General features: G+C 42.4%; 1 protein-coding gene across 1 annotated transcript in view; it reads left to right on the top strand.

The window, feature by feature from the left end:
• Window positions 1-17,687, top strand: part of RET (ret proto-oncogene) — a 136,411-nt gene that overhangs the window by 91,166 nt on the left and 27,558 nt on the right. The window contains exons 5-12 of the mRNA XM_076338377.1: window positions 5,152-5,403; window positions 7,018-7,311; window positions 7,760-8,001; window positions 9,774-9,975; window positions 10,438-10,637; window positions 14,954-15,212; window positions 16,389-16,514; window positions 17,384-17,494. Of these exons, the coding sequence (XP_076194492.1) occupies window positions 5,152-5,403; window positions 7,018-7,311; window positions 7,760-8,001; window positions 9,774-9,975; window positions 10,438-10,637; window positions 14,954-15,212; window positions 16,389-16,514; window positions 17,384-17,494 (1,686 nt within the window). The remainder of the gene's footprint in view (window positions 1-5,151; window positions 5,404-7,017; window positions 7,312-7,759; window positions 8,002-9,773; window positions 9,976-10,437; window positions 10,638-14,953; window positions 15,213-16,388; window positions 16,515-17,383; window positions 17,495-17,687) is intronic.

Here is a 17,687-nt window from a genome sequence, read left to right as displayed (position 1 = left end):
CCCCAAAAAAATGTTTTCTTAAAAACACGATCCAGTTGCTTGTGTTTTTAAATGCATGTTCATCCAGCAGACACCATGAAATTTGCAAAGGTTTTCATCTAGTGGAAAAAAGTGTAACTTAAAACATGGACTGGTGGAAAGAAGCTGGACGGTAGCAAACATTTAGGCTAGAGAGACATTTTTTGGGTGACATGAGTAATGAAACCCAAAATAACTTTAAAGAGATACGTTAGATTTCAGTCATTTGAAGACTTCAAATCAAGACTGGGCCTTTCAGTTCAAATACACGGTGTAACTTAAACCAAGCAGTGGTCATTTAAGCTCTGAATTTTCACTATGAGCTATGTTAAGACACCTGCTTGCGTAGCTTGGGGCAAATGGGTTGGCTAGGTGGCGGGCCTTCGGGTTTGAACAGTGCACCGCTTTCACTGTTTCTGTGGGTTTAGCTCTTAGGTTCTCAATCCCAGGTCCAAGAGCGAGCTAGCTGCTGCGTTTCACTGACCGGCAGTTGACTGGCTGCTACAACCTGCACCGGCTCCTCTTTAGAAGAGGATATTGTGGACGGGTCCTTTGCCTTGTGGACCAGGGTGACGGGATGCTCCGGAGCAGTGGCCCCGCCGCGTGCTGGTTGTCCTCTCTTCTCACCGTCTCCAATGTGCTTTGAGACTCTGCAAGTGATCCACGTGGAGCTGAGATGGTTTCCCGGTTATCTAAGCGCATCCTTTCCCAGAGCAAATCTTGCGACTGGGGTAACTTGCTTCAAAACATGTTTTCTGAAGTCTGCAATTCTACCTTGAAAGGTGGTTGCAAACATTGTTTGGGAGACTGTCTTTCACAGTGAAGTCTTCCTCTTTACTCATAAAATTTCACACCGCTTCATTTTGTGACTAAAAAGTTAAATTATGTTTTTCCTCATCATGGTTGATGGTGAGAGTATAATGTTGCTATAGTCAGTTTAATAGTTTTCATCAAGAGTAGTCTACCTATGCCACTCAAGTCTATAGTGGCAAGCATAAAAAGCACTAAAAACATGTTAAGTTTTCTACAACAAATTTTGGACACATAAAATCAATTTGTGTCAAAAAAGACATTGTTTACCTAATCCTTCGTGACTGAAAAAAGCCACACGAAAAAGTGCCTTATTTCAGAAGGCAATCATCAAGGCTTCGAAAGATATATATATAATCTCATTTCTCCACTTTCATTTTATCTGCTTTCTCTCCCTGAACTGGAAAACTGCAGTCGTAGCTGTATCTATTTCCTGTAGGAGCTATTAGTCCATAGCATTACATCCGCTTAAACGTGATCACTTTTCTCTTCTGTATGTTACTGATACGCTATTATCACGTAATATTGCTCATCCATCAGAGGTTGCCGTGTTTTCTGCGCTGGTTGTAGAATAGAGGAGAGCTGAAGCATACTCGGGGGTGGGGGGGAAGTTCAGAGATTACAAAAGATTTCAGTAACTCTCTCTCTACATATAGTGTGTTACTCATGTATGTTACCCTCTCGTGGTGGATTTCAAGGTTGTAAGGTGAAATGTTTCTCTGCTTTTAATTCCTACGCAAAAGCACTTGAACCATCAGTTTTGAGCGTAACCGTCTCAATTCCTCTTTATTTAAATGGCAGATTCAATAAAAACTCCATCTGGCTTCCATAGGAAGCTTGCACAAGTCCTTGGAAATTGATTTTTTTTTTTTCTTTTTTTTTTGAGGACACAAGGAACTGTGGCCAGGATTAGAACCTCTTCCTCCTGCAGCATACTTGCCAGATGGCAAGTTTATTGAATCTGGTTTTAACTTAGTAGGGCTTAAAGGAATGAACGCAGCTCAGAGAAGTGGGTGCTACGTTTCTATACTTCAAAAGGTCTCCTTCAAAATCAGCCTCCCAAGATCAATACGCAGAGTGTGGTTGCGACCTGGGCAGTCTGTTGCATACCTCTCATCTCTTTCAGTGCTTGAAACGGAGGTAGCGTGTGACACAAACCGCTTTACAAAATCCCAGTAATTTCAAGATCAGCAGCATTGGGTGAATCTTGTTCCACGGCTAAATCAAATTTATAAATTTATTTATTTATTGATTTTACCATCTCAGTTTCTACAGTGTTGTGAAGTCTCTTCACTTGAAATATTTGTTTTCGAAGTGAAACATGAAAGTATGTCAGATCCGCTGGTGTCGCTTAAAACTATCCTTAGGTGCTGTCCTTAGTGTAGCGGTATGCTCTGTACTAAAAACTAACACTTTTGACGGACAGAATTTAGTCTCATCAGCTTTTAGGTTTGAACCAGGGAGAGAAAGGTCTTGCTTCTACTTAAATTTCTTACAGTGACTTTTCCTAATTTCTTAAAGTGGCGTTTATATTTGTGAAAAACATTTCTGGTTAATTAGTGATGCAAATTCTAAATTATTTTATGAAGGAATCCGCCTCTCTTTTCCAAATACAAAGCGTTGTTTTGCATTTCTGTTATCTACAGAGAAATCAAATTTTTCTATTACTGGATTTTTTTCCCCTTTTTTCTGAGAACGGAGAAGACTGCTCCTGTGAACTCACGCCAAAGAATTTCAGAGAGTCTGCAGCATAAATACTAACTTTTTCTTTCAAACGCAGAGCGGTCAGGATGCTGACCCCTGCTGAGGTGCAGTTGCATGCAAAGCTTCAGACATTTAAGTGGCAGTGTCCCTCATAATTATTCACGTGCTTTGTTCAACACGACTGTGTACATGCTAGCATGCAGTGTGGGCCCAGATTTGTAGAGCAAAGCGTATTAACACGCTTGTTTAAGAGAAGGAAATAGATAATTACAACTCAAAATACCCCGTTTTTCCCTTTTCTTTTCCAATGTCACACTTCACACATCCATACTGTTTCTATATACTCTACTTTCTATATGCTCCTTTTACTGGAGGTGACTTCACGTCTCTGCCACGGTGCCGGTTCTTGCGCCGTGTGCCGTGTGTGTGATGCTGAGCACACAGCATTGCTCACCTGAGAACTGTGCACCCCAGCCTCAGAAATAAGGAAATGAGTTAATATTCCTCTGTCCTGTCGCTAATGTTGTATAAGCCTCACTTGTATGCGTCAGTGGGTTAAAAGGCATTTTTTTTTTCGTCTTGAGCAGTGAATTTGCAGCGTTGAATTTCTCGTGAGGAAGTTTTCATCATTCTAGAATCGAGGTTTTATAGAAAAATACTTCAGGGAAATCTCTTTGCCTGCGCTGGGACTGGGCTTGCTGTTTGGATACCACCTTATCCCTCTTGTTAACGAACCGGTTTGTTAGGACTTCTAGCGGTGCATATTCACCAGGTTTTCCTGCACTTCAAAGAAGGCAGACAGAGGGACTGGAAAAATATTTGAAATTTATTACGAACGTTCGGGAATCTAACTTAGAAAAAAGGTGGTGATAGCACCAGAATCAGAAGTAATAGTTTTCTTCCAGACAGGGGACGACAGGAGTTAATGCTTTTCTAAAACTCTCAGCAAGATTATTGTTGGCTTCCCTTTGAATTAATTACTTTGGAGTGAGTTCACCTACCGTATTACTTCACCACTTTACTCATATATTGCAAAGTATATGTAGAAAAAATGATGGGCCTCTGTAAATCTCATGGATGTAATTGCATCCAGGGGTACTGATGATGTCATGAATCGTTGCAAGGTACAGTGCTTTCTGTGGTATTTCCAAATGAAATTAGAGGTCTCTTGTTTACAGTTTGTTTGCGGTCCTCTCCATTCAGTAGAACAGTGTATGGATCCAATAACAATAAAAAATAAATACGTGCTATAGCCTGATGCTATTTTGAACAGGTTTTGGCATTATATCCCTAATTTTACTGCTGTATTGCCATCGTTTCCAGTTGTATCTGGCTTGATTTAAGCTAAGATAGTCTTGTATTAGTAACATAGGGAAACTGTTATTATTTTCACTTCTTCAGCAGGTGCGTGAGCCTTTTATATGCCTTACTCTATCAAATCAGATTAAATGATGCAGAATTCTGCAATATGCAAGTGTTCTTTTGGATGGGAGCAAGTACTGACTGTCGGTGCAAGTGAAGTACAAGAGTGACAGTCCGAGTATTTCGGTGCGCGAGTGCGATGAGCACCGCTTTGCACCTTCCTTGCTTGTTGAGCATTCCACTGCGATCATATTTGCAAGCGGTAGAAGTGGAAGGGAAGCATTGGATAAGGGGTAGAGAGGCCGCTGCAAAGCGACCTGGGAAGAGAGCCGCTGGAGGAACAGGCATCAAGGGGCGGTTGAGCCCGACTAAATGTAATTGTCTGCAACGTCAGAGGGGGAAAAGATCGGAGAAGGGCAATGGGTCAGTCACAGCCATTGTATTAAAAATAAATGTCTGGTTCCCTCCCCGTTTCAGGCAAGTCAGTTCTCAGCTTTCCCATCTGTCATATTTACAATACTTACAAGACTTTGATATCATTTTTATTTAAACAGCGCCCATTTTCTGCACCAAAAGTATCGTGCTGGACTGTTTAGAAAGGGAGAGAGCCACAAAAGGACTCCTATGTAAGAGAGGTTTTATGTAATCCAAGGAAAAGTGTGCGAGCCATTGATACATTTCTGTGTTTTCTCTCCACAGAGAGGACGTTTAGGCTTCTGAAGTGTGTGATTTCATCAAAGGGTTTTTCCTTCTTTGAATATCATCTGTGAGATAGTGGAATTACAGCTGAGACCTCCAGATATGAACTTAAGTAAAATTTGGCAAGCAGAGCTTCGTTAAGCGTTCTGCTTAAACTGGGCCATGTCTACAGCAAAGCAGTTTTGCTTTCAAAAAGCAGATGATTTTGTAACTTGAACATAAACTATAGGCCAAATTTTTGGTGGCTGCGTCCCTGGCTCGGGTGCGGTAAAACTATATTCATTTACACCAGATGAGGATCTGCCTTCATAGAATCATAGAATCATTGAGGTTGGAAAAGACCTCTAAGATCATTGAGTCCAACCGTCAACCCAACACCACCATGTCCACTAAACCATGTCCCTAAGTGCCTCATCTTCTTCCACGTCTTTTGTAATGCTTCTTTAATCCTTAGAGAATGAAGCCTTTGGTTCTTTGGAAATGCATCTCTTGAGAAAATGCCAGTGCAAAACTCATTTAACTGGGAGCAACTCTCCTCTTGTGTGCCTTCCTTTGCAGCTGCCTTTGGTCTCTACTTCCCCAGGAAAGAGTACTTGGAGAACGTCTACGTTGATCAGCCAGCAGGTACGCCGCTCCTGCGCATCCATGCCTTGAGGGATTCACACGGGGAAGTGGCCCACTTTCACCTGTGCCAGAATCTCATCGTTTCTCGAGCAAGATCCCATGAAAATAATTGGTTTCAAATCAGAGAAAAAACAGGACTTCTCTACCTCAGCAAAAGCCTGGATAGAGAAGACTTTAACGTGCTGTGTAAGTATGAGAAGACTAGCTTTTCTTGTTGAAGGATCTGTTGTTAAAGCAAAGTACATTCAGATCATGAGATTTATCCATCAGCGTATGAGCATCAACTTTGGAAAAAACACATCTGCCCTTTTAAAATGAGGAACCAGCCCCCAGGAAACCCACAGCGAAGGCAGGGAGCCATATGCCACTGACCTGGGACGGATCCAGGTGCTCGCACTGTGGGCTCCAATACGGTGGGAAAGTTGCATTACTTGAAATATTTTTTTTTTTTTCTGCATTTCACAGCTGTGTAAGTCACAGCTTTACATTGAGATTTGCCGTTTGTTCATCTACTGATGCAAATTAAGCCAATTCTATTGCGTTAATGCTGGGCGCTTAGTGCCCAGACCAATGCAGCTAGATTAGTTCAAACTCTTGTATATAAACGGTCCTCGAACTCTGGTAACGTGGATTCACGAAGTACATTTGCATGTAACACCAAACAGCTCTTGGAAGAAATGGTTAAGTGTACCTCTCTCCCTCTCTTGAGATTTGGCCTTGTTAGAGAAGCTTACTATTGAACTGCAGAAATGAATTACCTCGGTTTTTTCCCTTTCTTTTATGCTCTAGCAGTAAATTGGTTTTGGTGATTTTGATCTATGGGGAAATGAGGTATCATTAGATGGTGGAGGAGGAAATAGGTGAGGAGTTAATGGCATACCGCTGTGATCGGTTGCAGAAATTCTGCTGTTGGAGAGAGTCTGTAGTAACTGTCTTGAGTTTGTAAGAGCCATCTATCAACACTACCCTTTGACTCAGGTGCCTTGATGTTTAAATGTTCAACTTCAGACACTTACTGCTTTACTTTTTAAGTGCTGAGGGCTTGATGTCTCACCCATTTTCGCTGCATTTTTGGTGCTCGGTGTTCATGAATATCAGATAGCTATTTGTAACTGAACAAAGGAAGAATAGCTATCCAGAACTTGAGTGTCTTGTTTTGTTCATATGGATCAAAGTGACCTAGATCATCTTTTCAAGTGAATTAGATCTGTTACAGAGATGCTATCATTCTGTCTGTAGTCAGAGCAAGGTAATCAAAATAATTAAGGCTCGAGGCTGTATTAGTAGATGCCACAGGTTGATTTTAACTTCTATGTTATCTTTTGACCAGCTCTTTACATTTCAAAACGATGAAGCAATTTGTCCTCTAAGCGTAAACAATTTGGGCATATCCTCAAACCGGTATAAACTCTTCAGGTCTGTCCTGAATATTTATTGCCATTTTGCGCACTCTTTTTCCCACTCTGCTCTAGTCCCTCCAAAAAACAGTCCTATCAAAAAGCTGATTACTGATAGTGACCCGGTTTATGTCAGTGTCTTACAGACAGAATGCTGATACTGCTCTGTGAGGTTCTACAATGTAAAATTGGCGGTAACACCTATAGTTTCTTGGCTTACTGGGGTTGGTAAGATTAAGATTTAAAGTCTTCCAACCAGCAGATGGTGTATTCAGGAATTGTTTTATTACATGATAGGACTACACGGTGGTTTGTGGAATAATGGAGTAGAGCACGAAACGGGTAAAAGAAATGTTGGTTTGTCTTCTGTAAAACATTTCTTCTGGTGGTTTTTTTCCTGAAGCTGTAGGAAACTGGATGCCGTTGTCAAAGGTGATGCTGTATGTCTTCCTTTCGTCCCACCCTTTCCAAGAGAAGGAATGCGACTCTGCTACGCGCACCACGGTTTTCCTCTCCTTGATCAATGCTACTGCACCAGCTTGCAGTTCCCTGACAGCAAGGCAGCTTTGCTTCACAGAAATGGATCTCTCCTTTCACATCAAAGAGAATAAACCAGCTGGCACATTTCATCAGCTCCAGTTACCCTCGGTTCATCATCTGTGTCAGAATCTCAGCATTTCCTACAAACTGCTGGCAGGTAAAACTGGAACTGAGCCACTCGCGTACCAGCAATAGATGTAAACGGCTGCTTTTGTAGTAGACCCTCTAGATTGATCCTATAAAGGAAATTCCTTTGCAAACGTGAACTAAGCCTGAAGATTTTGCCTTTGAGGTACACAGAGAGGATGGGAAGGAGGACTGTCTCCTTCCCTAAGGAAAAAAGATTGGTTCTAGAAGTTTGCGCCTGCTAAAAGCAGATTGGGAATATCCTGAGCTTTAAATTGTGCTGCTTTTAGACTGTAGGATCTTCCCATCTCTTCCGTGTTTTCTGCCTACCCTAATACAGCCCCGCAACTTCCTTCTGTTTCACTTCTGAGTCTGCCTTTTATCGTGCAGTCATGACGTCCGAATGGATTTACTGGATTGCAAAAGAGTCCTGTAATGGAAGTGATTGTCCCTGTTTACACTGTGGCTGTGTTTTTCAGCTGAAGGTATGCCCTTTCGATACAATGAGAACACCACCGGCGTGAGTGTGACGCAGCGCCTAGATCGAGAAGAGAGAGAGAGATACGAGCTGATTGCCAAATGTACCGTGCGAGAGGGCTTCAGGGAAATGCAGGTTGAGGTGCCCTTCCTGGTGAACGTGTTAGATGAAGACGACTCTCCTCCCTTCCTTCCCAACGGCACTGATACTGCAGATGCTGTCGTGGAGTTCAGCAGGAAGGAGGTAATGTTCTCCTTGATCCAGTCGCTGAAGTAGGAGCGCAGCGGTGGGAGGCGTGGTGACTGGGAAACACCATGGTCTTGGGTAGTGGATCTCAGCATCAAGCACGTGACCGCACCGTGCTCTTCAGAGCTGTGATTGTAAAACGCCGAGTCTGTAGAATTCCTCTCCCCTGAGTTACACTTTCTTCAGACCCCGAAGTAAGAAGAGTTTGGGTCAGGATTTAAACAGCGTAAAGAAGCGTTAGCAGTTCCTGAGGTCAGGATGGGCCATTGCGAGGACTGTGGCCAGGATGGCTGTATCTCCCCATACTGAGCTCTGCTCTGTGTTTGTTACAGGGTTGCTTCCCCCAGGTGGCTAAAATAGAGAGTTGTTACGACAGGCGAATGTGTGTATCCTTCCCCTATATGCAAGTCTATATGAGATACCAGAACTACATTCTGTATCATTATTTATTAGGGTGCTGTACCAGTTAACAGCAAGTTAGGAGGAGCGGCTGGCTGGCTGCTGCAGACAAACGTTGCGCTTGCAAAGGTGTTGAAGTTTCCAGCGTCAGGCTGTTACGGGAGAGCTCCAGGATCTTGCTTTAATGGTGCCCTCCCACTTTTCCCTTCCCGCCCCAAGGTGACCTTTCAGGAGGTCTAAACCCCTGGATGTCTTTGTGTCTGCCCCCTGCACACGTTCACCCCTTGCTTCAGTAGAGAAGTATACAAGTGGGCTCTTTGGCTCTTCCCACCGGAGCAACAACCCTGTATAAGTCAGTGGTATAGAGAAGGCACTTCTTTTGGGGCCGAAATGATGCATTTTTCGTGCGAGGACTTCTGTTTCACAAGAGCGGCGTGTTTTTTTGCAGTCAAATTTCCCTTCAAAGTATATTGTGCTCATGTTTGTGTCTGGAAGGGAAAAGAATGATTTTAGGAGTCTGCTGCCACCTCCCGACTAGTGTTGACAAGACACCTGTGAACACATCATGTTTGCCTGGTCATAAAGTAATTCCTTTTTACTTTTGAAAATGTTGAGATTTGGGAGTTTGATTTAGCTCTGGATGATAGAAAGTGAAGGTGTCGTAAAACTGTTTTCTAACGTAAAATATTCTCTTTGGAATTACATGCCTGCAAAGCATTCGGAACATAGTGAATTTCACTGTCATTTTGCAGTGGCAAAAAGGCATTATGTTTGGGACCTTTCAATCTTTTCTAGTAACTAAACAAACCTTGAAACAACAGAATTGCTAATAAAAATTTTAAAGGCCTTGTGGCTTCAGTGCCCAGGTAGAGAACAGCAATCTAGTAGACTAAGCAGAAGACAGGCAACCCAGGCCACTTCTGTCATTTCAGGTAATGAGTTTGACCTGTCTGAATGTATTTCCTTGTCTTTTAAGCGCACCTATTACCTGCTTTTTTAGTAGCATTGTAGAATAACATTGGTTGGGGTTTTTTTTTTTTTTTAAAAGAAGGGGGAAAAAAAAAAAAGAACAAAATCAAGAGCTGTGCGTGTGCACTCATTTCCTACCTCAAAAGTTTAGCGCTGTATTTAGACATAGACTCAAACGGTTACATGACAAGTTCTTTTTCACTGTCTTCTTTTGAGCTTCTAAGTCAGATCCAAATAGGTGTGCAATAGTGGTGACCTGAAGCTTAAAATTAATTTGAATGAAAGTGGGCTTGAGTGAAAGTTGCAAGGTTTTATTTGACCAATATTTCAATCTCCTAACATGTATCAGGGGAAGAAAGCTTCAAGGTCACTCAGCAACGTCATTTATTATTTCCTTCTAGGGAACTGTCCTTGCAACGCTAACTGTATACGATGCAGACACCACACCTATTTATCCCCTTGAAAGCAGCAGAAAGAAATACACAGGAACCATCATTACCGATGATCCCTGGATAACTGAAACATTCCGGGTAGAGCACATCTTCGATGAAATCCACTTCAGCCCGAATGGCAGCCAAGTGAGGGGAACTCAACATGAGTACAGTAAGATCTCTTTCTTCGAATAAAGGAGAAGTTGCTTGTTAGTAATTGACCGATAAGCTCTTGAACTTTTCCAAGCATTTTGTAAACATGGAGCCAAAGAAAGCTGAGACATTTCAAGTTAAGCAAACGCTGAGTTTTAAACAAGTACTGAAAACAGGGAGTTTGTGCATCTCTGGGTTAGGAAGCGTACGGGATGATATTGTCTATATTGATAAGCGAGAGGTTCCGATTGTGGGATTCTCGGCACGGCAGTTAGAAGGGAAGAGGACCTCTCCAAGCATCTTGAATGGCACAGAGCATAACTCCATAGGAGCATGTTTTCATATTTGACTCACCTTCTGTGTTCTCTTAGGATTAACTTTGATAACGTATAATTTTGATATAATTTTGTTGGGATTGCGGTATCAAAATACACATTTGCAGATAACGTGGTCGGTAACAGACTAATCTCTTCTTTTGCAGAACTGGTACTGAATAAAAGTATTTCAGTCACAGAGCATCGTTACTTCCAGTTGGATGTTTTGGTGAACGACACAGAATTTAATGGCCCAGAAAGATCGGTGATGCTGCATTTCAACGTCTCCATCCTCCCTGTCAGCATTCAGTTTCCCAACATGACTTACCAGTTCGCAGTGAACAGAAATGCTGAACGTTTTGCACAAGTAAGAACTGTGCTAATTATACTTTCACTCTCTGTTAGAGCTTAGTAGATAGAACACTGGAGCGAGATGCGTCATAGCGCTGGCTGTAGCTGTTTTAAGTAGAATCAATGAAAAATGTGGTATCGATGTGACTGTTGCTGGGTGCAGCGGATAGCAGGTGGGCTGGACGCTAGCTCTCCCATCACCTAACAACAGAAGAGGGGCTACGCATGGAAGCATTAATGGAGAGAAATAGAGACAGAAGGACTTGCGACCGTGAGTGGCTTAGGCATAAATAACTGGAAAAATATCAAGGGCAAAAAAAGAAATTTGTCTCAGCTCTACATATTCCAGTATGTTAATGGCTTTTCTCTAGATAATGGCTAGTTAGTAATTAATGTGTTTCCTAATTTAACCCTCATTTTAGCTTAATCCCCCCCACTGCCGTTAATAATGCCTTCCAGAAACGCTTTCTAACAGGTTGACATTAATCAGGTAAAAATTACAATGTAATTCCTATGGAACGTGTACATTAATGAGGAACTAGTTCGATATAATTAATTTTATGAAAGTGAATATTAAAAACATCAGCGATGAGCCATTTTGGGGGAGCTGCTGGAAAGGATACCTCATAACTAAATAAAGCTATAAAACTGCCGCTGTATTTGTAGCAGAGAGGAGGATTGAGACTAAAATATGATCATCCCAATTGCAGAGAAAACCAATTCATTAGAAGACTTCTGAGGAAGAATTCAGGTTTATTACTCTTTAAGCCTCTGGCTAATTGTGAAAAGAAAGAAAAAGGAAAGTTAGATATATTGCGTGTTCTTATATTTAATCTGATGAAATGCACTATGGCCTGACAGCTCTTCAGAGTACGGAACAGGCCTTACACGACGAATAAAAATGCTACTGCTTAGTCAAGGGATGTTTTACCCGCCGTCTGCACTGAACATCCTAAATAAGAAAAAGATACCCAGTGTGCTCGCACAGCGGGCTCCCCGCAAAAAGCTGCTACTTTATGACGTTTTGTGATGCCTTGTGGCTGCAACTTTTAAATTTGCGGTCCGTTAGAAACTTCAGAGCATATTCTGTGCTTTTTGTGCAGGTCACAATATTTTTGATGTTAGGTTTGGGTTTTTTGTAGCACCAGATTGTGAAAGCTTTATTCTCAGGGGTGTAAAAACCTCTTGCCTGGAGACAGGGTGAAGTCAGTGGGTTTCCCCCTAAAAGAAATAACAGCATAGGTGTGTAAGAGACTCATAGTCTAGCTCTTAGCATCTAGAAATGGGCCCCAATCGTACGTATGTCACAACATGATTGTAATTTTAAAAAGCGTGGAAACTTAACTGTTAGGTGTGTATGAATATGTATGAATTAATTGATTTGTGTGTGTGTGTGTGCATATATGTATACATATACCTGCAGATTTTACGTATAGGTGTATTCATACAATAATATTATGAATTAATTAATTCCAAATTAAATTTGGTTAAACCATGTTTATCTGTGCATACCCTAGATTGCCTGAATGCATTTGTTTGAAGTCTGGGAGTATATAGTTTTCCAGTTCCAGAAGGCAAAACCAAAAAAAAAAACCCCCCAAAACCCAGTTAACTTTCAAAGCTGCTGGTTTTGCACATTGTCAGGACAGTCCAACGTCTGAAAGGGAATTTTAGGGATTCTGGAAACAATGGCGCGTTCCCAAACTGTGCAGTTTCACTGGGTGGCAGTAGCAGCAGGGAAGACTCTTTCTGGCAAGGACTCCAAGGCTGTGGGACGAGATCTCTCTTTGTGCTGCCTAAAGACAAATTCACAAAGAGGTTTTGTTCTGATTTCTTGACCAGCAAAATGCAAAACTCATCCTGGCTCTGGAGGTGGTCTCGATCAGTTACTGTCATCTGCTTCTGAGGCTGGGTTTGCATTTACAGCGTGCTCAGGTTGGAGCACAAGTCAGTGGAAGCAGCTTAGTCCCCAGCACTCCACATTATTAAAGTCGTCTGCATAATTAGCCGCGATATGCCAGAGCAGTAAGGAAAAGTACTGGGCCAAATCAATATTAAGGCTGAGCTGTCTCTTGCCCTAAGGAAAACACAAGAGTGTGAAGAAATGATTAACTGCTGGGCTGATGCCATTTGTCTATTTGAGCAGCTAAATGAATTGAATAACAGAAGCATGGCCTGACAGTACAGGCTTGCCCAGTGGCATTTAACTTATCAAAGGACTTAAAGCTCTATTGACATTTACCGAGACAAATGATGAATAACATCGGCTGAGATTTTCAGAGAGGTTATCTTTCCAAATGTCCCTGGAGTTCAGTGAAGAGGAACGCTATCATTATCATTATCCAGACTTTATTAAACTCTGGGGCTCAAAAGGTGGATTTTTCCGTTCCTATTTCTGATAATGGTATTTCTGTGTTAACTGTTGTGTGTCTTGCAAAATGCACCTTTGTAGGTTCCTCCCCTGTATGTTGATGTTAATCCTGATTACCAGGATCCTCTTTCACCCTCCTCATGAGAAAGAGGAACCGGCTGCTTCTGCCTCCTTCCCCTGGTGCTGTGCTCTGCTGCATCTGAGAGCTGTGCTGACTCCAGAACCTGCGGTGCAGGGCAAAGTTACAGTCTTGGGCTTTACCTTAGTGGAGAATCAGGCAAAAAAAGAAAGCCCATCTCTCTTGTAGAAATTTCTTGGGGGGGGGGGGGGGCATTTTTAGCTTCTCCTCAAATCGTACAGAGAAAGCAAAACTGGCCCATGCGCCACTCTAAGGATAATCTGCTCCTCAGGGACCCCGAATTTATGGGGTCTTCTCCATGCCCTTTGCAGGAAATGTCTGTTGATCAAAAAGGTGCCTGGAAAAAGCAGTTATGACAGAGTAGGCAGAAAGGACAGTTTAATCTAGTCTATATAAAGGTTAATGCCACGGGACATCATTATGGTCTCCTACTGCCTCAAAGAAACACCGTCTAAGCAGTTGCAAACCACTGCCAGCTGCAACGCAGCACCAAAGCTAAGATGACGTGGTTCTGGAAGGGACCTGTCTAGACCTTGTGTCTAGACAGAGTTTATGAACAGCTGATGTCTTTTCTTTACTTCTTTTTCTTCCTGCCAGTCCCAGCATGCTGTGGAGAGGAGACGGCGTGGAAGAAACGGCCTAGCTTCTGATTGCTTTCATAGTCTTTGTATGGTAACCTGCCACCAAAAAAAACCCAACAAAAAAACTCAGCAAATGGTGCCAAGTGACCAGTCAGTGATGTGAATGGGAATAAGCTAGATGAAGTGGGACTATCCTGTGACAAAGTATGCTTTTAGGACTGCAAAAGCTTCCTCTCTGACTTTAAATAAAGTCCAGGTTCATAGGAAGAGGCCTTAGTACAAAAAACTTTTTTTTTTTTCCTTTAATAAGAATGCTAAACCCAAGATGTACAGATACGCTTTTACCAGCAGTGGCGTTACTTGAAAACACGTCTTAACTGCAGCATTTGAAAAGAATCCGTCACCAAGTTCCCTTAAATAACACCCCACCCTTCACGTTGTGGTTTTCCCTGCAAGGAGAGCCAATGCCTCTGGACCTGATCCGAATCCCACTCTTGTAAATGGAAAAACCAAAGTGAGCTTTGGATCAGTTCCTATAGGAGCTGGACACGAGACGGGGCTTTACGTTCCCGTGCTTCCTAGATAAATTGTTTCAGACTGAAGAGTGCTCTAGCATAGATATTCTGGCAGGCAGAAGTTCAAATATGGCAAAGCACCATATTTTCATCTTTAGATAAAAATGTTTAAAAAATTGCAAGTGGGAAACAATGAGGTTCTCATTCCTTTTAAGGCTTTCGGAGAACTCTGCTGGCCGGAAACTTTTCGACTGTAATATTATGAAAATTACGTATTAGCAATTTCTATTTCTATCCTATTTGAAAAGAGTCTCAGCTTTGTTCACGCTGAGCTGTTTGCTTTCTTAAGCAAAACCAACGTTTTTCTCACTGATCAGCCTGGGACAGAGCAGGGACTGAACTCAAGACTTTCCCAAATCACAGGGTCTTGTTCTCACTGAACACTGCTGACCATCAGCAGTGGGCACCAAATATCACTGCGTCTCTGGGTCAAGGCTTTTTGCGTTTCCACTGTTAGCCTGAAGACAATGGTAATGCTTTACCTCTCACTTTTACTGAGAATAAATCACATTTGAAGCATTCACGTCCTGCGTTGGTAGTAAAATATCAACTCTGCAAGGTGTAATATGCTCAATTTTCTTTCAGATATTTTTGGGAAGGACAGAATATTTGTGATGTATAGTTTTGTTTCTCGTCTGTGATTTCTTTGTTGGTGTTTGAGCCTAGATAGGAAGAATCTGCATCGAAAACTGTATGAAATTCCGTGGTGTGAACATCACCTACAAGTTACTGTCCCCCAGCGTAAGCTGCTATCCTGTCAGCATACTTCAAGGCCGAGAAGACAAATGGGGAAGCCTTTATGTGAACGATTCCTCTGTGCTACGCAGACCCGAATGCAAGGAAATACAATACACTATTCAAGCTACAGACAAGCAGAGCAGGAAACATTCCAAAACCCTCCTCACTATTGTGTTGGAAGGCACTCGTAAGTACCCGACTCAGAACTATTTGCTATTTACAGGCGTTCTGTTAGGTGATGCATTAGTAGGGTATCTATAAACTGATGGCATTAACAATGAAAACGGGTCTGAGTTACAGGATACAGATCGCAAAGTTTGCATTTTGAGTTCTGAATCGGACCTGCCTGTAGCAGATACTTGTTTGAAGAACTAATGCACAGAAAGGTGGTGTATCATGTGCAATTCCTAATGTTCACGATGACATTTGATTTAGAAGAATCTGTTGTGTGTGTGACCTTTATTTTGTATTTCACATATTCCTATGGAAGAAAAAAAAATGCCTCTCTGTGTGGGCGTGTGTGTGTGTGTATATATATATATATATATTAAAAAACCCACAAATCTCTGGCCTAAGTATATTTATTCAATCACCTTTCTCCCTACTTCTCACTCCAATTTTTCCTTTTTTTAAACAAAATTTTTTGGTTAACATTCACGTAGCAATTGCATTGACTTCATTTTACTGACAAATTTGTAAGGGCAGAATGTTAGAAATACTCCACAACAGCCACAGCAGAGGAGGATTACGCTGGAAATGTAGTCATTTCTCTCCAAACCATATCGCACTTTGTGCAGAACCTTGCGATTCTACCTGACAGTTGCCTCCGTTCCCTTGTATCATATCGCAACTCCGATGCCAAGAGCCGAACGGGTTGAGGGAGAAGAAACAAAAGCCTGCAGTGGACTTTTCTTTTTGCAAGAGCCTTGTGCTGTCTGAAATCACACAGTCCTAGCTGTTGCTCTTTGGGCTTACTACTGCGTTAGCCCAAGTACTCAGTGTTTTCCCTTAAATAGAAGTTTTGTATGAAGCTATAAGTACTTACAGTCCCCGTTTTTCTCTTATCGGTACGTTAGCACATTTCTACAGTTGCAGGCATTGACGGTGTGCTATCAAGCAAAGATAACCATGCCGTCGTGTTTGTCTTTTATTTCACAGAAGAGAAACACGGGGACTTTTCTTTAATTGTTACCGAAGTTCGCTGATAGTTGGGTCAGTCAGTGTTCAGGCTTTCTCGCCTTTCTTCGTCTGTCTTTCCTTCGTGTCTTCCCCTAAGACTGGAGTTTTCCTTCTGATTTGAGCTGACTTGCTTGTGTGTTCATCCCCCTTGTCCTACACTGACAGCAAACGCTCTTCCCAACAGTTTTAAAAAAAGAGGAGGACTGCCCTGACTCCTGTGCTGTGAGTAAGCACCACGCGGAGTGTGAAGAGTGTGGTGGCCTGGGAGTGCTAACAGGAAGCTGCCAGTGGAGACAGGGGAGCGGAAAAGGTACGTTTCTGTTGTGTAAATAGTCGTAATTTGACTTCCAGAGATATAAACTGATTTATCCTGGCTGGACAACACGGTATAGCAAACTACACAAAAGCTGGGGCTAAAAAAATTCATCATAATGCCCAAATGAAACATGCGCTAGGAAGGAAAATGAGGTCAAGTTGGAATGGTCATTCTTGATCTTGTCCCCGGTGATGTTGAACACGATACGTAAAACACCAGGTAGTGAACTGGGTTTGTGGCAGTGTAACTGGAACGGGTGACTTACGGCTCGCAAGATAATCTCTGTGACCGGGAATTGAGTTTGGAACATACCAACGAGCCTCTGAGCGGGTATGCCCCAGCAGGCAGACAGCGAGCACAGGAGCTGTGTCTCCGTTGTCTCTGTTTTCTGTGGTCTGCGGCACAGATCTGACGGGTGACGGTACTCTCGACTCTTCCAGAACAATGCTTCTGTGCCGATGCTTTATTCCTTCAAACGGCATGAGTATCGCACGTTCTCTTTGACTACTTGTAACCTTCATAGTCGAGTTTGTGTGAAATTGTGTAGAGACAGCCTTAGTTGTGCAAGCTACTCTTCAGTCTCAAAATGGTCAACTGGCTCTTTTTCAAGTAATGCTCACTGTAACTGCAAGTGACGTGCCCAAAGGGCTGTCAAAAGCAGAAAACATAGTGAAAAATATATTTCTTCCAGTTGCTTTTAGCTGTTGTCTTGCGTGTTACTTTAGCAGAATGGTATTCATAGATGGTTTATTTTAAAAACAAAAGTAACCTGTGCTTTGGTCTGTCAACGTGCGCTGAGATGCGATACGCTTTCCTCCAAAGCCTCGCGGTATTCGTGCAGCTGTCCGTTTCTGTGTTAACAGGGATCACCACAAACTACTCCACGTGCACCCCGAGTATCAAGACTTGTCCGGATGGCACCTGTGATGTGATTGAGAGCAGAGATCCGGCTGTGTGTCCCCAAGACTGCACAAGTACGGAAACATTTTAGGCTGGGCTTTTCTGTGTCACCGCTGATCGCTGTTCAAGTGCCGCTTTCTTGATCCCAGATACCTTTACAAGCTCAACACACTTAGCATCCCTGCATTGTCATACCTGCATTTGAATCGTACAGGAGAGTTAAGGTTGTGGGGACGAATCTTGTTCTTTTTTAAGCCGGTCAGCCAA

The sequence above is a fragment of the Aptenodytes patagonicus genome, chromosome 5 (genome assembly GCF_965638725.1).
Source record: "Aptenodytes patagonicus chromosome 5, bAptPat1.pri.cur, whole genome shotgun sequence".
NCBI lineage: Eukaryota > Metazoa > Chordata > Aves > Sphenisciformes > Spheniscidae > Aptenodytes > Aptenodytes patagonicus.
This window is presented reverse-complemented; position numbering and strand designations above follow the sequence as displayed.